This window comes from Salmo salar, chromosome 02 (assembly GCF_965601325.2).
Source record: "Salmo salar chromosome 02, fSalSal1, whole genome shotgun sequence".
Taxonomy (NCBI): Eukaryota; Metazoa; Chordata; class Actinopteri; order Salmoniformes; family Salmonidae; genus Salmo; species Salmo salar.
In genome coordinates this window covers 40,569,246-40,595,639 of record NC_138292.1, presented here as the reverse complement: position 1 = coordinate 40,595,639, position 26,394 = coordinate 40,569,246, and the positions used below count along the sequence as shown (strand labels likewise).

Sequence of the window (26,394 nt, the reverse complement as noted above, 5' to 3'; positions counted from 1 at the left end):
GTCCAGGTGGGTGAGGGTTGTGTGGAATGCAATAGAGATTGCGTCATCTGTGGATCTGTTGGGGCGGTATGTGAATTGGAGGTGTCTGGGATGATGGTTTTGATGTGAGTCAAACCAGCCTTTCAACGTATTTCATGGCTATAGCTGTGAGTGCTACGTGGGCAATAGTCATTTAGGTAGGTTACCTTGGTGTTCTTGGGCAAGAGGACTATTGTGGTCTGCTTGAAACAAGCTGGTATTACAGACTGGGTCAGAGATGTCAGTAAAGACACTTGCCAGCTGGTCAGCACATGCACTAAGTACACATCCTGGTATTCCGTCTGGCCCAGCGGCCTACGGAGTGCGAGTTCACCCAGTCGTTTCTGCTATGGAGAGCGAGATCACCCAGTCGTTTCTGCTACGGAAAGCGAGATCACCCAGTCGTTCCGGCCACATCAATGGCTGCGCATAATTTGTGACATTGTCAGACAACCCATCTATAAGAAAGAGTGTTCGAAACCTCTCTGCCAAAAAGAGCTAGTTTTCAGTTTTCCCATCCCCACTCAGACCACTCCCAGACAGTCGTAGCAAAAGTCTTGCTTGAGAAATTTCTCTTAGCTAAGAACCTATTTTTGTTTGTTTTCAATTAAAATTATCAAAAATAATCACAGTAAGGTACTTAATTGTCTCCCAGAAATGACTCAGTATCTCTCTCCATCTAGTCTCTGCCATCTCACCCCCTCACATAAACCATGCTGTCTGTCCTTTTCCCCCCCACTGTTCTCTGACCTGAAATGGCAGTCTCCCTGTCTCCAGGCTGTCATCTGTGTTCAGAAGGATTGTCCTCTTGAGGGAGGTGGGACTATAAACACACTTTGTTTCAAAGGCTGCATGGTAAACACAATTGTCTTAGCAGCAGTGCAGTTTGTCACTTTAACAGGAGACTGGGAGCTGAAGAGAAGAAATCGATGGACTAATTAAGGGATATGAAAATAAATGTCTACCCAGGCATTACTTTAAGTGGCTTAGACTAGTACCCATGCACATTGAAACTCGTTATTGTTATTCACTGTGTATTTATTTCTCGTATAAATAAAATAAAAAATAAAAAATAAACTGCATTGTTGTTAAAGGACCCGTAAGTAAGCATTTCACTGTTAGTCTACACCTGTTGTTTAAGAAGCATGTGACAAATAAAATGTTTTTTTGATTTGATTTTACTTAGACTATCTACAAGACAAAACATCTACCTTTGTGTTTGATTGTTTTGTGATCGATCTACTAAAATGACTTGTAAACTATAGTTGCCATTTGTAGTGTTCTATAGAAAAAAAAGTGTTCTAGTCTCTGTGTTGTGTGACTATCTTTCTGACCTGTGCCCCACTTATCTCGACCAGTGGCGTGTTGGGTGGGCCTGCAGAAATTTGTCTGGGCCCCCAATTTTATTTTACACATTTTGCCATGGAACAGAGACAAATGTGCAGTTTATAGCTAATCTCATGCTATTCTACACATTTTGGCATGTTGCTGTTTTAAAGCAAATTTCCTGCAATTCTACACACTTTGCCATAGGATAGAGAGGAAAGTGTGCATTTTTTTAGCTCATATCGTGCTATAATACACATTTTGCCATGAAGCTGAGAGAAAATGTAGAATTTTTAAAGCTAAAATGTAGGTGTGTTGACTGTGATAAAGGCACTGGATTATGAGCTGTCTTGTTTGCTAAATGGACAAATGAAAGGTAGTGGCATGGTGCATAATAGCCATAAAAGCACAGTGACATATGCCTCAATGCAGTCATTTCGTTGCACATTGGGGGTGTGGCTTTCAGTTAGTTCTTTTTGGCATGTGATGTCATTCCATGTCATCTGTTCCATTATATTTAATCAAATCTGACTAACCCAGTGTACTGCTTGCTATGAATTCTGATTGTCTTTTTACCTAAATATGCAAACACTATGTTCCATTTGGAACACTGACGAGTAAAGAGCATGAAAAAAAATATTTAAATAAATAATACAAAATCTGAGTGGACTTCTTATTTATTTCCTGTTTGGACCCACCCAGGCTCAGCCTTTCCTACACCTCTGATCTCGACACTGCTTGCAGTCACATGTGGAGGACATTGTTTACAATCCACAGGGCCTCTATTCAGGACAGGTATTTATGTGCAGATGGGAACCCGTCAGGATCCTCTCCTGGAGGCTAAAGGACAAACACTCAAGCGAAAACAAGCATAGGATACACATAGCTATCTACATTTACACTACCAACACCAACAATGCTGTTGTCTTCCCAAAGGTGTTAATTTATGTCCCTTGGACAAATAATAGAATAATATTATCTCTGAGTGACTTGGCTTGTAGGTGGGTCAACACAATTTATGGTAACATGGTCGATATCTTTGTTTTAGTCCCTGTTATCACAGTTCATTTTAGAGACATTACCTCCTTATCGCTACGAACACAACAGAAGAAACACAAGTTCACAACACTGCTATAACCCTGATATACAGTAAGCCTCTCAACCCTTCTCATTTTCCAGTCATGTCCAGCTGCTGCTTGCCAACCATTTCTGAGACTGTGTTCGGTCGGCAGCTAACGAGTCTGGGCGCCTCACTCTCGGAGTGCGCGCTACAGCTGTTGCTCTCGCCTAAGGGAAGGGTAAGGGTCGTGTCTCCCCCTACGTGCCTCTGGCAGCACCCCTGCCCCTCACTCAGGCACCCCAACAGCCGCATCAGTGCCACCCTCAGCTCCCGGCAGCGCAGGGCATACAGTAGTGGGTTGACGGCTGAGTTGACCAGGCACATGGTGCTGCAGAAAGCAAAGGCCCTCTGCTGAAAGTGTGTGAGCTGCACCGAGACGTCTGCCAGCATGAAGGAGAGGGTCGGCAGCCAACAGCCCACCATGATGAGCAGAATCAGGCCCAGGGTACGTGCCAACCGGATGTCCAGCCGCATGCGGGCCTGACCACGGGTAGGCGCCCCCTGGAGGCCCGTCATGGATGCCTCATGCCGATTGGCCCTCCACAGGATCAGGGCGTAGGCGCCCAGGATGAGTGACAGCAGCACCAGGATGAAGCTGACCCAGCAGGCCAGGTAGCGGTGGTCGATGTATGGGAAGAGGCGCGAGCAGGGCTGGCTGAGCCCTGTGGGGCACCTCCAGCCCATCAGAGGGAGGAAAGAGATGAGGATGGTGGCGCTCCACAAGGCAAGGAGAGCCAACAGGGCCCTGCGGCGCGTCAACACCACTTTATAACTCGACGCCTGATGTATACACAGATAGCGGTCCAGAGCAGTCAACAGAAGACTACCCACCGAGCTGGTGAAAGCCATCGTCACTCCGCCCAGCTTGAAGAGGTAGGCGTTGGGGCCGTCAAGGCGGTGGAACAGGTGGAAGTCCAGGAAGCTGGTGGTGAAGAAGCAGCTGGCAAAGATGTCGGCCAGGGCCAGACTGCTAATGAAAAGGTAGGAGGGACGCTGGCGCAAGGCGGCGGTGGCGGCGATCACACCCAGGACCAACGCATTCTCCAGGAAAGTGAAGGGTCCGGCCAAGAAACAGATGGAGCCGATGGCTGTCTTCTCTGCCTCAAACAGAACCATATAGCACTTCAGGCCCGCACAGGACTGGTTGACTGTTGACACAGGAATACAATTCAGACATCAGTGTTTGGCTTATGTTGTATGGCAGCCAATGTGAACTCACATTACCAATCATCATCATAATATTTATTTTTAATATTTAAAGAGACGCAGTTATTGTATTATAAGTTATTCTATTTAAAATATGATGACAATATTCTAATATACATACCCAGAGGTGATGTGGGGGTGCTGCCATTGTCTTCGGACATCATGGCCCCTACAGAGGACCCTACAGGCTTGTCCCATCCATCCATCTCTTATAGGTCAGGGGTTAGCTCTGAAATCTACTTAGAGGTGGAGGGGAAATGTATGAACATTGTTCTCATAGAAATTCAGATGGGTTACAAGTTAGACAGTACCAAATATGACCACTGGATGGAGACATTATCTCTGATTACTTACACAAAACTTCCTGAATGGTGCCTCTTAAATTGTACTTCCTTTTTGCATTCCCGTTCCTCGCTTCCTTCTCAAAACGCATTGGAGGAGACGGTCCAAGGGGAGGAACCTCTGACCCTTTCCTCCAATGCGTTGTGAGAAGAAGTTGCCTCCTAATTGCCACCTTCCTGAATCCTTTCAGGGTCTCTTTATGGAGAAAATGTGCTAATAAATGGCTTGTGAATGTGTTTAATTCAAAACCAATTATTGTCCTATTTTTTAATTATCGTTGATATTTTTCTCTGCTGTAAATTGACAGAGTATTGTTTTGAGGTGATGAAACAGGTCTGTGTGGTCAAATATGTTCCTATTAGAAGAAAATTAAATCCACCATAAACATGCTTCAGACATTCTGTGGAAACATAACCATTTAAACACTGGGACCTGTTTGATCACCTCAAAACAATACTCGTCTATTTACAGCAGAGAAAAATCCATCCCTTCTACCCCACCTCAAGAGGCACGGTAAAAAAACAAGCGCATTATCAATAGACATAAAGCTACCTCTAGATATCTGTCACTTTGACCTTGAGGCTCTCACTTGAAGTGAATGAATTGGGTGGTGACTTCCTGAGATAAAAAAAATATATACATTTTAATCATTAAAGGAGACAATGATGTGAGTCATAGTAAGCCACATGAGTGGGCTTGGTGGAAAGAGCCGTGCAGATGGCCTCTGGTCATCATTTCCAGCTGTTGATGGAAGTACATTAGGTTAGAAAGACAGTGTTGAGTTGGGCCTCACCAGGCCACGGTCATTAAGGTCTAGTACAGTCAGACTGAGCTTGGAAAGCATATCCTCATCCTCTATGCACTATAGCAAGGGTCCCCAATTACATTAAGCCGTGGGCCGATTTTCTTCTTGAGCGGATGGTCGGGGGTTCCGAAACATAATTATAAATAATTTGTACACTGCAAATTGACCTCAAGTAGCCCAAATAGATACAGTATTTGACAAAAATCTAATAATTTCAAACCTTGATTACGTTGGGATATGATCACATACACTGAGTGTACAAAACATTAGGAACCCCTGCTCTTTCCATGACTTAGACTGAGTGCCATTCAGAGGGTGAGTGGGCAAAACAACATTTCTAAGTGCCTTTGAACTGAGTATGGTAGTAGGTGCCAGGCGCACCGGTTTGTGTGTCAAGAACTGCAACGCTGCTGGGTTTTTCAAGCTCAAGTTTCCCGTGTGTATCAAGAATGGTCCCCCAAAGGACATCCAGCCAACTTGACACAACTGTGGGACACATTTGGCCAGCATCGCTGTGGAACGCTTTTGACATCGAGTCCATGCCCTGACGAATTGAGGCTGTTCTGAGGGCAAAAGTGGGTGCAACTCAATATTAGGAAGGTGTATGTCACTCTATATATGCGTGGGAATACTTAGGAACATATTTCCAAAATGAAAATAACTGATCTGATTTCCTAGTGATTTTACAGGTCAAAATCGAAATATTGCTCTCAGCGTTGATCAAAGCTCAGAATGCTTATATTCTTGATCTGACTGAGTTCTAATCGCGCTTGCCTCTATGGGCACAAGTGGAATCATGTTCGCCTTCGCCCCCTTGGATTTGCCTCCCTGAAGTGAAACCAACTACCCCAGCTCGCAGTCGGCTCAATTGAAAACTAGTCTAGAGATGCTGCTGACATTGTGCAAACTCACTGCACATCCCTCTACTCCTCAATGCAGAAGTGCAGAATAGATCATTCGTCTCCTGTGTACACACCTTCGTCTCCTGAATACAAACCTAGATGCTCCCTTGAGAACCTTTTAGGATCTCGAAATGAAGTCAGTCGGCGCTCTGAAGTTGAGCCAGACCAGGATGAAGTGGGCCTACCTGCGGCGACAGGTGTGGTAGAGACTTCCAGCGTTTGCTCTGTGAATCCTGCCGGAGATGATTTTGATCCGGTAGGAGTGACATTTTTGAAAAAGTGGATTCCTGCTTTTTGGCTGTTGTGTCAAGCTGGGTAAAGGACAAACTGGTAATGGTTAGATCTGTGAAAGTTTGGAGAAGTGGAATCTTTTGTGCATCCTCTGCCCAGAGGAAGCGGGCGCAACCTGTGTAGTGCTCTGCTCTCTGGAGCAGGGCGCCGCTAAAAGGAGTAATCAGTGGGGTAACGCTGATTGTAGAGGTGGATCAAATGAAAAATAATATTCCTGGTGTTTGACACCTGCCTTTTGGTGAGACGTAGACCCGGTGGAAATGACCAGACTGAGAATACCTTGTCTGTCTTGTTGAGCTTTGACACAGAGGTTAAGTTATATTTGCTATTCTGTGAGGGCCTATGTTATGAATCCGCTACAGTGATTTAGGTGCCAAGAATTCGGACATGTTGTAGAAGGGAGTTCCCACGATGTGAGAAATGTTTAGGAGGACATAGTCAGAGGAAGTGTACAGTTGGGATAGAGAAGGCACTGTGTGACAACTGTGGGGGTGTCCATGCAGCAGGTGATCCAAAGTGCCCTGTGTAAGAGCGACAGGTTGAGATTGCCAGTTACAGTGGGGCAGAAAGTTTCCTATGCTGCGGCAGTGAAGAGAGTAGAGGATAGCCCAAGGGTGAGTGACTCGACTGGGAGCCCGCCAGTGAGTAGGCCTGAAGAGAGGGATCCAGAGAGGATGAGTAAGGTTGGATTTCTTGCGTTTATAGCCATGGTGATCAACTGCACTGCGCTGATGAAGATAGATCTAGTAGTTGCAGCAGCAGATTTTAGAGCAGAAGATCTACAGGAGGTTTTCAGAGAAGGAGTTCCATCCTCCCAGGCCAATGTCCTGGTGTACGATCGTTTAGGGAGAAAGCAGTAGAATGGGGTGGTGGGTTTGGGGGGATAGTGTATAGGTGCAGGGTTAGATGGTGGGTTTTGGGGATAGTGTATAGGTGCAGGGTTAGATGGGGGGGGGGGGGGGGGGGGGGTTGGGGATAGTGTATAGATGGGGGGTTATGGGGATGGTGTATAGGTGCAGGGTAACATGGGGGGGTTATGGGGATAGTGTATAGGTGCAGGGTTAGATGGTGTCATTTAAGTGTCCAATCTGCACTCTGACCTGCGAAAGACAGAAATATGCAACACAGCATCTAGTCTGCCAGATAGCCACACGAAGAAGAAAACGCTGTTTGTCTCAACTTGACCATCCCGCTACTCCTGTCGTGTCAAACAAAAACTGACTCTTGGAGAATAAGTGCGCAACTGGTAAATACGTGCTTCCAGATAAACTATACAGTTAATTCAGAAAGTATTCAGACCCCTTGACTTTAACCATATTTTGTTACGTTACAGACTTATTCTAAAATTGATGAAATTGTTGTTTTTTCCTTCATCAATCTACACGCAATACCCCATAATGACTAAGCAAAAACAGGTTAAGACATTTTTGCAAATGTATAATAAAAAATGGAAATATCACATTTACATAAGTATTCAGACCCTTTACTCAGTGCTTTGTTGAAGCACCTTTGGCAGTGATTACAGCCTCAAGTCTTCTTGGGTATGAAGCTACTAGCTTGGCACATCTATTTGTGGATTTTCTCCCATTCTTCTCTGCAGATCCTCACAAGCTCTGTCAGGTTGGATGGGGCGCGTCGCTGCACAGCTATTTTCAGGTCTCTCCAGAGATGTTCGATCAGGTTCAAGTCCGGGCTCTGCTGGGCCACTCAAGGACATTCAAAGACTTGTCCCGAAGCCAGTCCTGCATTGTCTTGGCTGTGTGATTTGGGTCATTGTACTTGTGGGAAGGTGAATCTTCACCCCAGTCTGAGGTCCTGAGCGCTCTGGAGCAGGTTTTTATCAAGGATCTCTGTACTTTGCTCCGTTCATCTTTCCCTCAATCATGACTAATCTCCCATTCCCTGCCGCTGAAAAACATCCCCACAGCATGATACTGTCACCATGCTTTACCGTAGGGATGTGGGCCAGGTTTCCTCCATACATGACGCTTGGCATTCAGGCCAAAGAGTTCAATCTTGGTTTCATTAGACCAGAGAATCTTGTTTCTCATGGTCAGAGTCCTTTAGGTGCCTTTTGGCGAACTCCAAGTGGGCTGTCATGCATCTTTTACTGAGGAGTAGCTTCTGTCTGGCCACTCTATCATAAAGGCCAGATTGGTGGAGCGCTGCAGAGATGGTTGTCTTTCTGAAAGGTTCTCCCATCTCCACAAAGGAACTCTGGAGCTCTGTCAAAGTGACCATCAGGTTCTTGGTCACCTCCCTGACTATGGCCCTTCTCCCCCGATTGCTCAGTTTGGCCAGGAGGACTGCTCTAGGAAGAGTCTTGGTGGTTCCAAACTGATGGAGGCCACTGTGTTCTTGGGGACCTTCAATGCTTCAGAAATGTTTTTGTACCCTTCCCCCGATCTGTGCCTTGACACAACCCTCTCTCGGAGTTCGACGGACAATTCCTTCGACCACATGGATTGGTTTTTGTTTGGGAAATGCACTGTCAACTGTGGGACCTTATATAGACAGGCGTGCCTTTCCAAATCCTGTTCAATCAATTACATTTAATTACATTTAACAGGTGGACTACAATCAAGTTGTAGAAACATCTCAAGGGTGATCAATGGAATCAGGATGATTGATTGGATATGATTTTGAAAGTCACACACCAGTCTATATAAGGTCCCACAGTTGACAGTGCATGTCAGGGCAAAAACCAATCCATGAGATTGAAATAATTGTCCGTAGAGCTCAGAGACAAGATTGTGTCGAGGCACAGATGTGGGGAAGGGTACCAAAACATTTCTGCAGCATTGAAGGTCTCCAAGAACACAGTGGCCTCCATTATTCTTACATAATGGAGGCCACCAAGACTCTTCCTAGAGCTGGCCGGCCGGCCAAACTGAACAATCTGGATAGAAGGGCCTTGGTTAGGGAGGTGACCAAGAACCCAATGGTCACTCGGACAGAGCTCCAGAGAAATGCATCCACAGGTACACCTCCAATTGACTCAAATTATGCCAATTAGCCTATCAGAAGCTTCTAAAGCCATGACATAATTTTCTGGAATTTTCCAAGCTGTTTAAAGGCACAGTCTACTTAGTATATGTAAACTTCTGACGCACTGGAATTGTGATACAGTGAATTATAAGTGAAATAATCTGTCTGTAAAAATTGTTGGGAAAATTACTTGTGTCATGCACAAAGTAGATGACCTAACCGACTTGACAAAACTATAGTTTAAATGACACCACCATAAGTGTATGTAAAGTTCCCGACTTCCACTGTATATATTATTTTAAATATATGTTTTATATTTCCCTTTATAAATGTTTCCCCCCTAACCCTACCACCCCTCCCCTACTTGAAGTAAACTAATGGACAACAATACTTATGCTTCCACTTCCAGCTTATACATACTACATACATTTCACAGACAGTATATTTTACATTAATTATCTTTTGGTTTTTTTCATCCCAGCTTTCAGCTACCCTCCCATCTATCTCTGAAGACCATCCAGTTTTGATTTCTAGCTGCCATATATTATTTTACACTGTGCTGTTTCACAAACCGTTATGAACCTTTCTATTCTCATAGTTTCTACAGATTGTACATTAAAAATGATCACCTTAATCATATTCTTAGCTATGTCATTGATCGATTGACTGTGACTCATTAAATCACCCAGCAGTGCTATTTGCAGAGTTAGCTCTAAGTAAATGTTGGATTTGTGTTTTTTGTATATCGACTTAGGTGAATGAACCTACAGCAGCCAAGGTGATAATGGCTGGGTTAATTTTTTTTCTGTTCTCCAAATAGCCTTTTAAAAGTTTTTAAATTGTATAGAAATGCAGTCAATGAGCTTCAACTTTCAAAAATAACCTCGCTAAAACTCTAACTCTAGTTACGGCCCTGCTGTGTCTATAGAAATAGGACATTCATAACCAGATCACTAGGTCACTTTTTTTTACGGCATTGCACCAGTGCCCCACTTTTTTCTTACATTTTGTTTTCATTTTATGAGGTTCTGAATGATCATCATTATTTTTTCAGCACAAATATCTGCTTTATGAAAGTACATTTTGAAATATGGGGGCTGGAGAAATAGGAAGTAAATTGCTTTTTACAGAGACCCTTATTGGCTTTAGTGACAATATTTCTAAATCTGCTTGAGGGAGATGACAGCCGAGTATATGCTTATTACACCACCTCAGGCTTCCTCTCTCTGTGTGGACCTGAAATATTTTTTGATTGACAGTTCACAGTAGGCTACTTTTCTGTTCCTCGAAGGTACTTGGACCACTCATACATATATTAATGCAAAGTACACAATACCTATTACTGAGTAAGGACTCATGGGGGATATTTTAGATTTACAGTATGACCACAGAGACATTTTAACATATGTTGAAACATAGTGTGTCAACTGAGTTGTGACACTGCAACAAGGCAAGAAGACTTTCACAGACTGCGTTTTAAACAGTCACTTTAAAACACGCAATGAGGTACCAATTCATAAATGCTATTAAAAAATGGAACACATGGGTCACAGACTGATCTGGGTCACAGACTGAACATCAGACAGCATCATCTAACATCTATATACATGCAAAATCCTAAGGAGAGCATGCTTTGTGCTTCAGAACCTAACAATCATGCTCTCACGTTCAGCATTTCTCTCATAACAAGCTTCAAACATATTGTGCAAATAATGATTTGCTCTATAATGCTAAGAAACCACTAGGCAGTGTTTTTGCCCTGTGGGGTGGACTGTATCGTAGTATAAAATAATACAAGAATAAAGGCAGGTGCTTACCTTGTGTGGATGCTTTTCTGTCAGTTCTGTTGTGGTGTAGGAGGAAGACAGACCAAACTGATGACCTTGGCTACAGAGCCACTGAGTTCCATCTAACTCCACTCCCCAGAACCAGTCGGTGACTGAGTGAGGGAGAGAGAGCGAGAGAGACTGATGTCTGACCGTTTGCAGTCCCTGAAGTACTAACATGTTCATGCTTTCTGCCTTTTGGGTTCATTGTAATGGCTGGAATGGAATCAATGGAACGGTAGCAAATATATCAAACATATGGAAACCACATGTTTGACTCCGTTCTGTTTATTCCATACCAGCCGTCCTCCAATAGCTCCTCCCACCAGCCTCCACTGGTCCACGGAGACATTGGCGTAAGTGTCAGCACAAATGTTGAAACATACTGTGCCAACTGAGTTGTGACACTGCAACAAGGCAACAAAACTTACACAGACATACGTTCTAAATAGTCACTTTAAAACATGCAACGATGTACCAAATCCGACAGCATCGTCCCTTGACTTTTTCCACATTTTGTTATGTTACAGCCTTATTCTAAAATGGATTCGTTTTTTCCCCATCAATCTACACACAATATTCCATTATGACAAAGCAAAAACAGGTTCTTAGACATTTTTTGCAAATGTATTAAAAAAAAAAAAAAAAGTGAAATATCACATTTACAAAAGTATTCAGACACTTTACTCAGTACTTTGTTGAAGCACCTTTGGCAGCGATTAGAGCCTCAAATCTTCTTGGGTATGACCCTAATAGCTTGGCACACCTGTATTTGGGGAGTTTCTCCCATTCTTCTCTGCAGATAATCTCAAACTCATTGGATTGGGAGCGTCGCTGCACAGCTATTTTCAGGTCTCTCCAGAGATGTTTGATCGGGATCAAGTCCGGGTTCTGACTGGGTCACTCAAGGACATTCAGAGACTTGTCCCGAAGCCACTCCTGTGTTATCTTGACTGTGTGCTTGGAGAAGGTGAATCTTCGCCCCAGTCTGAGGTCCTGAGCAGGTTTTCGTCAAGGATCCCTCTGTACTTTTCTCCATTCATCTTTTCCTCAATCCTGACTAGTCTCCCAGTCCCTGATGCTGAAAAACATCCCCATGGCATGATGCTGCCACCACCATGTTTCACTGCAGGGATGGTGCCAGGTTTCCTCCAGACGTGATGCTTGGCATTCAGGCCAAATAGTTAAATCTTGGTTTCATCAGACCAGAGAATCTTGTTTCTCATGGTCTGAGAGTCTTTAGGTGCTTTTTGGCAAACTCCATGCGGGCTTTACTGAGAAGTGTCTTCCGTCTGGCCGCTCTACCATAAAGGCCTGGTTGGCAGAGTGCTGAGAGATGGTTGTCTTTCTGGAAGGTTCTCACAACTCCACAGAGGAACTCTGAAGCTCTGTCTGAGTGACCATTGGTTTCTTAGAAACCTACCTGACCAAAGCCCTTCTCCCCCGATTGATCAGTTTGGCCAGGTAGCCAGCTCTAGGAAGAGTCTTGGTTGTTACAAACTTATTCCATTTAAGAATGATGGAGGCGACTGTGTTCTTGGGGACCTTCAATACTGCAGAAATGTTTTGGTACACTTACCCAGATCTGTGCCTAGACACAATCCTGTCTCGGCGCTCTATGCACAATTTCTTCGACCTCATGGCTTGGTTTTTGATCTGACATGCACTGTCAACTGTGGGACCTTATATAGACAGGTGTGTGTCTTTCCAAATCATGTCCAATCAATTTAATTTATCACAGGTGGACACCAGTCAAGTTGGAGAAAAATCTCAAGGATGATCAATGGAAACAGGATTCGCCTGAGCTTATTTTCAAGTCTCATAGCAAAGGGTCAGAATACTTATGTAAATAAGGTATTTTTTAAAAATCTATTTTCACTTTGTCAGTGCAGGGTATTGTGTGTAGATTGATGAGGAAATTGTATTTTTTTTATTTTAGAATAAGTGAAGAGGGCTGAATATTTTCCGAGTACGGTCGCACACCTCAATTACCTCAACTACCTCATACCCCTACGCATTGACTCATTAGCGGTATTCCTTGTATATAGCCTCGTTATGGTTATTTTGTTACTATTTCCTTTTTATTAATTTTTTTGCAAATTTTTCATACTTTTTAACCTCTACATGATCGGTGTCCCGGGATGGTTGAGCTAAAGTGCGCTAATGTGATTAGCATGAGGTTGGAAGTAACAAGAACATTTCCCAGGACATGGACATATCTGATATGAGCAGAAAGCATACATTCTTGTTAATCTAACTGCACTGTCCAATTTACAGTAGCTATTACAGTGAACAAATACCACGCTATTGGTTGAGGAGAGTGCACAGTTATGAACTTGAAAATGCATTCATAAACCAATTAGTCACATTTGGGCAGACTTGATACAACATTTTGAACAGAAATGCAATGGTTCATTGGATCAGTCTAAAACTTTGCACATACACTGCTGCCACCTAGAGGCCAAAATATAAATTGTGCCTAAACTGGAATAATACATTGTGGCCTTTCTCTTGCATTTCAAAGATGATGGATAAAAAAAACGTTTTTTTTCTTTGTATTATCTTTTACCAGATCTAATGTGTTATATTCCCCTACATTAATTTCACATTTCCACAAACTTCAAAGTGTTTCCTTTCAAATGGTATCAAGAATATGCATATCCTTGCTTCAGGTCCTGAGCTACAGGCAGTTAGATTTGGGTATGTCATTTTAGGCGTCAATTTTAAAAAAGGGGCGGTAACTCTGTATTGTTGGGAAAGGACTCATCATAGTCTAAAAGAATAAAGGCAGGTGTGGATTCTTTTCTGTCAGTTCTGCTGTGGTGTAGGAGGAAGATGGACCAAACTGATGACCTCTGCCAGTGAGTTCCACCTATCTCCACTCACCAGAAACAGTCAGTGAATGAGTGAGACACTGGTCTATGATGAAAATATACTGAAACTGCTTGGGGAAGGATGCAGTAAGAAAGAAAGGGAAGCCATACATTTATGTCACCTGAGATAGATTAAACATTTAGGAGCTGAGCATTACATTTTACTATCCATGTTTACATTTACAAATTCTACAGGTTCTAAAGTCGTACAGGCCATGATTAACATTTAACTTTTTTTTGTAACTTTTTTTTGTCATTTAGCAGACGCTCTTATCCAGAGCGACTTACAGTAGTGAATGCATACATTTCATACATTTTTTTTTCTCCATACTGGTCCCCCGTGGGAATCAAACCCACAACCCTGGCGTTGCAAACACCATGCTCTACCAACTGAGCCACACGGGAAAGGTCATAAGAGATTTATTTCAGGGCGGGCCATCGCTCTGTAATGTCTTAAATAATGTCCTCCTAACACATACAATACTCAATACTGAATGAAGAGGTTGGCTACCCCCCATCTCTCCAACCTCACCTTTCCATTTCTCCAATATATTTATACATTTATTCATTTCCCCAATATGCAGTAAACGAGACCGTTTGCAGTCCCCGAAGTACTAACATGTTCATGTTTTCTGCCTTTTGTCAATCCGATTTGCGCATTAAGAGTTAAAATGGTGCCTAGGGAGGAGACAGAGCACTCACTGTGAGAGTGAGCTGTGTTTCAGGATGTGTGAAGAAACAAGGTTAAAGAACAGAAAAGACAGAGACTGTGACCTCTGGCTAGCCATAAACCAGCCAATAGTGATGCAGAAATTGCCTGTTAAGTGCAATGAAATATTATGTTTACTGCACAGGGGTTGATAATGATAGACTTTTGACTGATTCTAAAGTACTGTGACCTTTACTGCAGCCAATGGTACCATTGTTTTTTTTATACAACTGAGAGCTTGAAACCCCAGTTGAATATGATCTGTTCTTTATGCTCTTCCCTTGTGGCATGATTGTGTCAAGATGCCCTCGTTGTGCAAAAGTTGTATTTCCTACATATTGCTCAATACAGAATTTTTTTTCACAGTGACACTGAGTTTTTACTATGACAACATCATCTAAATTATGGTCACGCATGATGAGACAACCAGGATGTAATGTTTTTTTTTAAGCAAGAGGGGGCGACACTAACTATCTGTAACAGCTACAATTGGAGGAACTCAAGAATGGTAAAAGTTTGTAGGGGAAGTGGCATGATTGAGGCGAGCAGAAGTTTGTTGCGTACTGTTGCCTAGAAATAATCCATTTTAAAAATCCCACAGGGAAGGAAATTACAATACTCTATTAGCCTATCAAAATTAAGAAACTGTCATTTAGGACATATTAAATTAATAATATGTTAATATATTCTAATCAGGTTCTAAGAGCTAATTTGCCCATAGGCAATCTGAAATAATTCATGTTTTACTATTTTAGCTTTACAACACACATGTTATACAATACATTGAACGCATTTAGACTGAAAAAGATGGTCTGGTCTGGCATTGACCCACTCACCAGAGTCAACCATGTCTGATGTAAAGGCAGTATACTATCCTCCTCTTCACTGCCCTGTCAGTGACCTGACCAATTTGGCTGGGCAGAGGGAGGAAATCTGATTACAAGCAGGCAGCTAAGCTCCTCCACTTTTTCATTTCTGGCATTGTCTCAACAGGTGCACAAGCTCAGCATTTGGCACCTACTATACCTTTTATGGTTATTTAATTGAATGATTTTAAATGTTATACAATAAGTTAAATAACATTAGTCTCCGAACCCAGAACCAAATACAAAAAGTATCTTCTCCTTATACATTCAATGAGAAATAGCTTCAGGCCAGGTTTCATACTTTTATGGCCATAATGCTGAGTGCTGTCTCAAGATAAAATTTCCTCCCACTCTCTCATCGCCTCTCTTAAAGAGAGAAAAAAAGGCACTGATATGACCCTCACTTAAAGTGTAGTCTGACCGTGTCCTATTCCTTCCTTTCAGATGAATGGAACAAAGTCAAAGTCATTGTGTTACAGTTGGTTATTTGCTTACAACAGATTACCTAATGTAAAACGCAATTGTTGGTTTTCCTTTCAGCTCTTTGTATGTATCACTAAACAATATATTTGTAGTCATTATGAATTCTACACAAACACATCCAACCTCTTGCCCAAAATAGGGTGAGTGTGAGAGGGATAGCTTGTGTTCCCATGTCAGGAGAGTTTGACAACTTGGGTTATGTGACATCATGCGTGTACCTCCTCTATACTCCTGTGTGACCTAAAAGAGCCTCCCAATGACCTAAATTCCATACATAGCTTCTGGCCTGAGGAGGCCCAACCCTTGCAAGGACTTGTCACAGGGGTGTGTAGTACACACGGGGTACTCACTCAAGGTATACGAGTTGATAGACAGGCAAAATGTTGCAACAACACTATTTTACAGTGAGAGACACAGATGAGTGTTAGACGTTGGCGAGCACAGTTGGAATTCATCCCTTGTAACCATTATACAATTGTTTTATCCCGTAGACTTGGACCTGCTATAAATATTTAACACGTAAACCCAGCCTTCAAAATCTAGAACAGTATGTTCTATAATAAGTCACAGACTCAGTGTATACTGTTATCACTGTACTATTACCACAGATTATAATCATGCTCTGATGTAAAACATGGAAGCTGAAATCAGACACAGGCGAGACACATTTATTGTCCTCATAAAGGTTTGTTGTTTGAGGTCTGGTCTGAGGTGCTGCTCTCGTCTCTGAAAACAGAAGATATCCTCCTATAATTGTGTAAAATGAGGGCAGATCTCCTTACGCGTCCTGAAATAAACCGCCACTGTCAGGCGGCTTGGAGAGAGCTCCATGACAATGGCAAATGCAATTACCCCAAACGAACCAGACACTGTGTACAAATGGATAGTATATTATCAGAGAGGATGCAGCACATTGACACCTAGTGGTATGATGGCAGGAAACGGTTTATAAATCCGGGCTTTGTGGTTTCTAGTGTAACATGTTAGGACTTGCACTATTGTTGTTCTATGTTCCCAACCAAGTTAACGTTAGGTAACATTTGCAATGGTAAAATTAGGTCAGGTTTAGGGGCATGTCATTTGAGTATCTTATCAAGCAACAGAGACAACATGGAACACACAGATACTGAGTGAGAAAATACTGTTAATAACATACCTACATCTTGACAGTGGCTGCCTATAGAGCCCCAAAACAAAAAAATGATAAATACATATGGGCCACCACAGTGACGCAGTTAGGGGTGGGGTTTATTGAGAGTGCAAAATTGTGTAACACAATCAAGTAAAAGGTATTTCACTGTATGATCTATGGTCAATAATCCTGAACCCTAAATACACAACAACAAACATATAAAGGGAATAAGCTATGGGGACTTTTTTACCATCTTGAGCAAATATCTGACAAATTACTGATAAGTGGGCCCATTGTTAGCAGGTAACTGATGACAGTCATTTGCCCAGTCTTGCAAAAGCCTGTTGCTGCTGCTCTCTTCCTTTCACATGAATCACCACCCACCCACTACTACAGGAAATCCGGTTAAATTTTGTTTCTTTTTTTTTCAAATAAGAGAGAAACCATATTATATCGTAATAAAATAAAAATACAAGCCACTATAAATATATTAAGAAATGCTGTTATTCAGGAATAGACATCGTCATGGCTGCTATTGAGTTGGATTACATAATACTGAACCATTGTGAAGCCAATCATATCGTAATCTCAGTAGGAATTGATCTCTGACAGATTCTCTCACAAACTAGGTTTCCGTCCAAATGGCAACAGAATTTCATGCGAATATTCTTAAAACCTCCATATAAACAATATGCGCATTTCCCCACGAGTTCTGTTTCCATCAGATTGACTTGTTGTTGATAAAAGGCTGTGCGTGATGACGTAGTGCACACACACATTACTTTTGCTGTTCAATTCCCATGTACCGAATAAAACACATTTAAACGGGGTTCCATCGCATTTCCAACTCTACTGATGGTTTTGTCACAACACATTTTGCATTAAATAGCGAATGTGCCCACTCTGGTCATGGCACGTCCACTCTAGCCAACAGCTTAGCATAAAAATGTTGGATGGAAACCTGGTTAGTGTAGGCTACTCAAATTATTTAGTAATGTAGGTCTACATATCATGACATATTTTGTCAATTGTTCATTTGGAACCCCAGTATTAGCTTTTGCCGAAGCAGCGGCTATTGACGATCAGGTTTGAAGGACAAATACATGTCGATTTGTTTTATTTGATTTGAATCTAAATGGTGGTTTTCTTGATGCTTTACCACTTCTTATTGGAAATACCCTCAACAAAGGAAGCCTAGGGCGGGAGGTTTGTCTTTTCGCGTCAACTGTCTGGCAACAGACGTAAATGCGTCTGTGTATGGCCTCTCCGATTGGTCCTTCGGTCACAGAGCTGTTGTGATTGGTCAGAGCTCAGTTTGCGCAGCTACATATACCTGCTCGAGCTTCCATTTTGTTGCAAATCAGACAGTCGAGAGGGAATAGAGATGTACACACGTTTCTAGATATAGCAATTTCTACATTCAGAGAGTTCAGACGTCAATTCAACAGTCTCTGACAAAGGGCTTTTACCAACTAAGCCTGAGGAAGTCGGTAAGAGCCTGTGTTTAGCTAAATTGGCTAAGTTAATTTAGCTAGAATTTGTGACGCCATATGACTTATGAGTGGCGTTCTTTGTTTTGTTGCCAGAGAAGTGACCTAGATAGACGGCTATTTACTTACAATGATAATAAGAACCCTGAACATATCTAACTTTAGTAATGTTAACAAGCACAAATTACGGTTAATCCAGGTGTATTTAAAAAATGTATTCAGCTAAAGTGAACATCAATCGCTCGATTTCTCCACCAAGCTAACGTAACATTTTGTTGACGACGTTCGCAGTCGTCCACGCCAGTGAAAGCATTATTCGCTGTTTACGTGGTGGCTTTACATAGCTAAACATGGACGCTAGTTAGCTACCTGCTTTATTTTCCAGTAAACCAATATGCATTATGTTGCTACCAGTTTATGGATTTTACCAGACAGTTTGTAGAATGTAGTTAGCTTTGTGAAGATGCATGTTTGTCACAAGACAACTGGCCCCATTCTCAATTTGTAACATCAACAGTTTACATACTTGGAGCAGTGTCATTCTATTTTGCCCGAAGTATTTCTTTAAAAAAAATATTTAAAAAAATGTTTTGTTTAGATCGGCTTCTTTGAGCATTTTCGTGCGCTGAAGTGAATTGATGTTCTACTCGGCTTCACGGGAAAACGACGCTCATTGGCACATGACAACTCCAGATCTTGCTGGACCTAAAAGTGCAGCGAGAAGTAGACCGAAGACTACTTTGAGGACCTGGAGCCCAATTGGAAAGGAGAAATTAAGAAGGAAACATCTCTGCACAGCCAACTTTCTAACAACAAAGAGGTAGGCATTGGCTGCTACACTGTTTTTGCTGTCGGGTGGGGGAAGGGCTGATCTTTTGCACGTAGCCCAATTTAGCTCATTGGAGTAGCTTCAGTAATGCACAATTGTTCCAACAGTTCTGTTAATTCTATTTTGCCCGTCTTATCAACTACGCATATATATATATATTTAAAAAAAATATTGTTAAAGCGGTGTTGTCAACAGGGGACAATTGTCATGTTTAATTTTTAGGCTGCAGGTAACGTTAGCATTAAGAGCGTTGGAATGTCGCTGGTTCGAATCACTGAGTTGAATAGGTGAAACATCTGTATGCCCTTGAGCAAGGCACTTGTAAGTTCTGGATAAGTGTCTGAAAAATGACTAAACTGTAAATGTTAGAAATTAATTGCTTCAATGTTTTTTTTTTTTTTTTTAGATTTGTTTCTTAATTTAAATGTATTCCTCTTTCAGGTGACATAGTCTGGAAAGTACAGTATGGGAGGTGGAGAGAGGTACAACATTCCAGTGTCCCACCCAGAGCGCCCATTGCCCAAGAAGAACCATCAGCTGGGCAGGGCCAAGCAGAGAGTTGTCCGTGATCAGAATGGAGTGACAACTGTAGCATCCTCAGGGGCGGCGGGAGGTCCTCACCAACATGGCCACCGCAAGGGCGCAGCCTACCCCTGGTTTCCAGAGGCGCGGCTGGCCGCGTCGGCTGAGAAGAAAAACACTTCTGTCCGTTTTGCCAACGCCTACGATCAGAATTGGGAGGGCGCTGTGTCCCACCTGAACACACTTCTGGCCGCCCAGTGTGGCGGCCCGAGCTATGCAGGGGCCAAGTTCAGCGAGCCACCCTCCCCCAGTGTGCTGCCCAAGCCCCCCAGCCACTGGGTCCCCATGGGTACTCGTGACAGCAGGGAGATGATGGCCTTCCAGCTGAAGAGCCTCCTCAAGGTGCATGCCTAGAGATGGACTCCCATAACCTGACCTTTCAAAGCCAACGTGTGAACGAAGGCTCCTGCCTGCCTTGAACGCCCCAGCGTTGTAATATACTTTTGGCTATTTTAGACTGTGTTCGATGGGTGGGTAGGCATGTTGTAGGGAAATCTCTGCAGATGTTTGTCACCCATATTTTTTTTATATATTTTTTTGGAGTACCACAGGTATTACAGCGCTGCAGCCTTGTTGGTGGGGGAGAATGCTCTCATTGGAGTCTGTTTCTGTCACTAACGATGAACTGGATATCCTTCGTATTCATGCTCTTGTTTTTTTGTTTTGTTGTTTTTTTGTTGGCCGTTATAGCAAGTCTGTGGGCTTTTCTTCCCAAACGGTAGGGTTGGATACTGTTAGTAATAACATGTTAATGCAGTCTCATTTACAGTCCATTTCTGTGGACCGGTAATTCTTTGGCACGTTAAGTTCTGTTAATCATTAAGGAGTTCACCTCTGACAACCTGGTGCTGCCTGAAGCACAATCTACAATAGTAGCATATTTTTTTAGTTTGACTTACTGTTTTCCCTCTGGTTTTGGGGGGGATGTAAAATCCACTGTTCTGCAGGGAAACCAGAGCTATCTTTCAGGAGGGAATCCGCTGTAGTAGTGAGTACAGGTCACAAGTATAACCTCAAACTGAAGTGTAGAGGCCATGGCACACAGGCCTTGGACGTTCAACTCCTGTACTTTTTTATTGCGCTGTGCGCTCTGCACTATGGCAGTTGTTCTGGTCCAAGGCCTGCAGCTCTATCATACAATTATTTTTTCTATTTGTGATGTGGTTATTAATCAATGAGTCAGTTTTGTCTTAACCAAACCAATGTCTTTTGCTGTCACTTTTTTTCACCATCTCTCCCTTGTATGTCTGACGTGGTTACCAGTGCCATATCAACCACGTTGGCTTGAGTGGCACAGAGAATTTGGTCCTCTGGGTCACTTTTTTCCAACGCAATCAGTACTGCTATTAGCCACTTTCAAACTATCTCCTTCCCTACTGAAACCCCACACCGTAAACAATGCAGAAGAGGGCCAGATTCAACAGGAACGTGGAACTAAGTTTCACAACCTCGATCTCCTATGCCATGGCCCTGTTTGCTGTGTGGCAGTTTCTTACAAGGAAGTGTGTAACGTGGCACAGAGGACGTTAGGCGCAAGGCCAGTGTGGATCTGTTTACATTTAAAGTCTCCAGCGGCAATCTCCAGATACTCACTGCTTCCTGCACCCTACTCTTCTTGCACTGCAATCAAAATCGTTTTTATAAGTTACAGGCTGAGAGGCCTTTATATCAGTGGGTGGTTAATTGACTATCTCTCTCTAGGTTCTAATTTGAGGGGAGGCAGTCTTTTATTTTCTTTGCAGAATGGGAACTGTAATGGCCATCTTAGAGACGACAAAACGGAGCTCACGAGCTTGAAATAAGTTAAAGAAAAAGAGCCATGTAAATAATGAAATGTGTAAAAATACTGGTAGCATATGTACATTTAGCAGTGTGTTTTTAAACCTGCTTTATAAAGTATTTTTAGTAATAACACTGAATGTATAAGTCATGCTAAGGACATGTCTTGACTTCAAATACTGAATATTTTTGTAAAAAAGAATATGCCTATAGCATTTGTCAATACCCCTTCACTGTGTAATGTCAGTAATCTTGCACATGTTTTTTATTTTGTATTATGCACAGTGTAGGGTGAAAAAAATGCGGTGTGCAAAAAAACGTAGCTTACATTTGACCTTTTGAGGAGACTTCGATATGTATGAATTGTTCCAGTATTTTAGTTTCCGGGTGTGCTACAGCCTGAAGACAGCCACTGGGGGCTGGTTTCCCAGACAGATTGACCCCAAACCTGGATTAAAACAACTATTTCAATGGATAGTCTCCATTGAAAGTTTTTATTTTTTTCTTTTTTTTCTTTTTTCTTTCTTCTTCAGGACTACTTATGATCTGTCTGGAAAACGTGTCCTGAATTGAGTTGTTGAACTTGATTGTGCCTACATTTTAACCCAACATTGCGAAATTCTGTTGTTGATCAACATTGATTTATATTTTGTGATTAGGTAATATTATTCATTGACCAAAAAATGTGTATCTTAAAACCACCTTCAATTATCTGCTGTTCTTCTGCCAGAAGATAATTTGAATTTGGCCCTATGTTATTGTCAACCTGTTTTTCATCTGCCTTTTTTTGTTAAACAAAGATGTGTTCTGTTGGTTTCTGCTAATGATTCATGCATGTATAAGTCTCTGTCCTAAATTTGAAACTCAAGGGTTTCTCAACAAATTGGCTTTTAATTTGTCCCATTTGTTTACGGTCACCAATGAATATGAAATTATGCCACATGTCCAGACTTGATTGAATTTGACTTAAAAAAGGAACTCAAAGCACTGCTTTTAATTGGTCTAATCAAAAAGTAAACCCCCAAAAAATAAAATCCCTTCCCTTTCCCCCCCCTACTTTGTGTCTGTCTTTTTCTGGATGCACTCATTATTCCAAACCATTTCCAACAGTTTTGTACAGCTTACTGTATTTATTTGGAACAGTTACCCATGGTTATCCTGATAATTACATTCTCATAGAATACTGATATCCTCAAGTAACTGTAGCATTTCTGTCATCATGAAGTTCTTTCAGGCTAGTTAAGGGTCTCTTCACACTAGACCCACTGCAATTTGCATACCATCCCAATGTATCCATCTGGACAAGAGGAATACCTATGTACGAAATATTTTCTACAACTCAGCCTTCAACGGCGTGGTACCCTCAAAGCTTATTAAGCCCTGGGTCTGCACCCCGCCCTGTGCAACTGGGTCCTGGACTTCCTGATGGGCTGCCCCCAGGTGGTGAAGGTAGGAAATAACACCCCCACTACGCTGATCCTCAGCACGGGCCCCACAGGGGCGCCTGCTCATCCCCCTCCCGTACTTCCTGTGTGACCATGCACGCCTCCAACTCAATCAAGCTGGCTAATGACAAGTGGTAGGCCTGATTACCAACAATGAGAGATCCAACGGAGGTGAAGGCTTTGGCGGAGTGGTGTCAGGAAAGTAACGTGAACAAAGGAGCTGATCATGGACAGCAGATGTAACACACAGAGGCCACAGTGGAGAAGGCAGAACTCTTCTAAGTCCCTCAGCATACACATCACTGACAATCTGAAATGGTCCACACAGACAGGTGGAGGTGCAACAGCGTCCTGTCGGGCTGTATCACTACCAGGTACGGCAACTGCACCATCCGCAACTGCAGGGCTATCTAGAGGGTGGTGCGGTCTGCCCAACAGCACCCGGTGTCACAGGAAGGCCAAGAAGATCAAGGACCTCAGCTGCCACAGGCTGTTCACCCCGCTATCATCCAGAAGGTGAGATCAATACAGGTGCATCAAAGCTGAGACCAAGAGACTGAAAAACAGCTTCTCTCTCAAAGCCAGCCTCCACCCAGTACCCTGGCCTGAACTCAGTCACAGTCCGGCTTCCACCCGGTTACTCAACCCTCCACCTTAGAGGCTGCTGCCCTATGTACATAGACACTGGTCACTTTGTTTACCCATTTCATATGTAAACTCAGCAAAAAAAGAAACGTCCTCTCACTGTCAACTGCGCTTATTTTTAGCAAACTTAAACATGTGTAAATATTTGAATGAACATAAGATTCAACAACTGAGACATAAACTGAACAAGTTCCACAGACGTGACTAACAGAAGTAGAATGTGTCCCTGAACAAAGGGGGGGGGGGGGGGGGGGTCAAAATCCAAAGCATTAAGCCCTGCAGTGCATCTCCTCATAGACTGCACCAGATTTGCCAGTTCTTGCTGTGAGATGTTACCCCACTCTTCCACCAAGGCACCTGCAAGTTCCTGGACATTTCTGGGGTGAAGGGCCCTAGCCCTCCGATCCAACAGGTCCCAGACGGATTGAGATCCGGGTTGGCAGAACACTAACATTCCTGTCTTGCATCAAATCACGCACAGAACGAGCGGTATGGCCGGTGGCATTGTCATGCTGTAGGGTCATGTCAGGATGAGCATGGAGGAAGGGTACCACATGAGGGAAGAGGATGTCTTCCCTGTAATGCACAGCATTGAGATGGCCTGCAACGACAGCAAGTTCAGTCCAATGATGCTGTGACACACCGCCCCAGACCATGACGGACCCTCCACCTCCAAATCGATCCCGCCCCAGAGTACAGGCATCGGTGTAACGCTCATTCCTTCGATGATAAACACGAATCCGACCATCACCCCTGGTGAGACAAAACCACAACTCGTCAGTGAAGTTATTTGGATTTTTATGAATTATCTTTGAACGACATGGTCCTGAAAAAGGGACGTTTCTTTTTTGCTGAGTTTATATACTGTATTCTAGTCAAATCAAATTTTATTTTATTAGTCACATGCTCTGAATACAATTACAGTGAAATGCTTACTTACAAGCCCTAACCTACAATAGTTTTTTTTTTAAATATATGAGTAAGAATAAGAAATAAAAGTAACAAATAATTAAAGAGCAGCAGTAAAATAACAATCGCGAGACTATACATAAGGGGGTACCGGTACAGAGTTGATGTGCGGGGGCACCGGTTAGTTGAGGTAATGTGTACATGTGGAGTTATTAAAGTGACTATGCATAGATGATAACAACAGAGTAGCAGTGTAAAGAGGGAACGCTGAGCTGTAGTCAATGAATAGCGTTCTTACATAGGTGTTTCTTTTGTCCAGGTGGGAAAGGGCAGTGTGGAGTGCAATAGAGATTGCATCATCTGTGGATCTGTTGGGGCGGTATGCAAATTGCAGTGGGTCTAGGGTTTCTGGGATAATGGTGTTGATGTGAGCCATGAACAGCCTTTCAAAGTCTTCATGGCTACAGACGTGAGTGCTACGGGTCAGTAGTCATTTAGGCAGGTTACCATAGTGTTCTTGGGCACAGGGACTATGGTGGTCTGCTTAAAACATGTTGGTATTACAGACTCGGACAGGGAGAGGTTGAAAATGTTGACCTTTTTAAAGGTTTTACATCGGCTGCGGAGAGCGTGATCACACAGTCTTCCGGAACAGCTGGTGCTCTCATGCATGTTTGTTATTTGCCTCGAAGCAAGCATAAAAGTAGTTTAGCTCGTCTGGTAGGCTCGTGTCACTGGGCGGCTCTCGGTTATGCTTCCCTTTGTAGTCTGTAATGGTTTGCAAGCCCTGCCACATCCACCTAACGTCAGAGCCGGTGTAGTACGATTCGATCTTAGTCCTGTATTGACGCTTTGCCTGTTTGATGGTTTGGAGGGCATAGCGGGATTTCTTATAAGCTTCCGGGTTAGAGTCCCGCTCCTTGAAAGCGGCAGCTCTAGCCTTTAGCTCAGTGCGGATGTTGCCTGTAATCCATGGCTTCTGGTTGGGGTATGTACGTACGGTCACTGTGGGGACGACGTAATCAATGCACTTATTGATGAAGCCAATGACTGTTGTGGTGTACTCCTCAGTGCCATCGGAGGAATCCCGGAACACATTCCAGTCTGTGCTAGCAAAACAGTCCTGTAGCTTAGCATCTGCTTCGTCTGACCACTGTTTTATTGATCAAGTCACTGGTGCTTCCTGCTTTAATTTTTGTTTGTAAGCAGGAATCAGGAGGATAGAATTATTGTCAGATTTGCCAAATGGAGGGAGAGCTTTGTATGTGTCTCTGTGTTTGTTGAGTAAAGGTGGTCCAGAGTTTTTTTGCCTCTGGTTGCACATTTAACATGCTGATAGAAATTTGGTAAGATGGATTTAAGTTTCCCTGCATTAAAGTCCCCAGCTACTAGGAGTGCCGCCTCTGGGTGAGCTGTTTGCTTATGGCGGAATACGAAAAATACAGATAACTCTCTAGGTAGACAGTGTGGTCTACAGCTTATCATGAGATACTCTACCTCAGGCGAGCAAAACCTCGAGACTTCCTTAGATAGTGTACCAGCTGTTATTTACTAAAATAACAGCTGGTCCGCCGCCCCTTGTCTTACCAGACGCCGCTGTTCAGTCCTGCCGATACAGCGTATAACCAGCCAGCTGTATGTTGATAATGTCGTCGTTCAGCCTCGACTCCGTGAAGCATAAGATATTACAGTTTTGAATGTCCCATTGGTAGTTTAATCTTCCGCGTAGGTCATTGATTTTATTTTCCAAAGATTGCACATTTGCTAGCAGAATGGAAAGAAGTGGGGGTTTATTCGATCGCCTATGAATTCTCAGAAGGCAGCCCGC

General features: G+C 43.0%; 2 protein-coding genes across 4 annotated transcripts; one reads left to right on the top strand and one right to left on the bottom strand.

Moving 5' to 3' along the window:
* Window positions 1-2,508: 2,508 nt before the first annotated feature.
* LOC106582934 (cannabinoid receptor 2) lies at window positions 2,509-11,405 on the bottom strand. 2 transcript variants are annotated; one of them, XM_014166579.3, is made up of 3 exons: window positions 10,816-11,405; window positions 3,792-3,909; window positions 2,509-3,612 (listed from the first exon to the last, which is right to left on the bottom strand). In XM_014166579.3, the coding sequence occupies exons 2-3, from the start codon at window positions 3,874-3,876 to the stop codon at window positions 2,513-2,515; spliced, it is 1,185 nt and encodes a 394-aa protein (XP_014022054.1). In that variant the 5' UTR covers window positions 3,877-3,909; window positions 10,816-11,405; the 3' UTR covers window positions 2,509-2,512. The 2 variants fall into 2 exon arrangements, with proteins under 2 accessions (XP_014022054.1, XP_045560117.1); XM_045704161.2 differs by having other exon boundaries at window positions 3,792-3,906; window positions 10,816-11,404.
* A 6,818-nt stretch (window positions 11,406-18,223) lies between these two features.
* pnrc2 (proline-rich nuclear receptor coactivator 2) lies at window positions 18,224-22,623 on the top strand. 2 transcript variants are annotated; one of them, XM_014163640.3, is made up of 3 exons: window positions 18,224-18,377; window positions 18,976-19,197; window positions 19,648-22,623. In XM_014163640.3, exon 3 carries the CDS (start codon window positions 19,672-19,674, stop codon window positions 20,140-20,142), a length of 471 nt encoding a protein of 156 aa, XP_014019115.1. In that variant the 5' UTR covers window positions 18,224-18,377; window positions 18,976-19,197; window positions 19,648-19,671; the 3' UTR covers window positions 20,143-22,623.
* Window positions 22,624-26,394: the final 3,771 nt, after the last annotated feature.

Bases quoted from the DNA above. Each gene is read 5' to 3' on its own strand.
- LOC106582934 (XM_014166579.3), bottom strand. From the start codon at position 3,876: ATGGATGGATGGGACAAGCCTGTAGGGTCCTCTGTAGGGGCCATGATG. The intron at 3,613-3,791 runs GTATGTATATTA...CTGTGTCAACAG, and splicing joins CACCCCCACATCACCTCTGG to TCAACCAGTCCTGTGCGGGC.
- pnrc2 (XM_014163640.3), top strand. From the start codon at position 19,672: ATGGGAGGTGGAGAGAGGTACAACATTCCAGTGTCCCACCCAGAGCGC.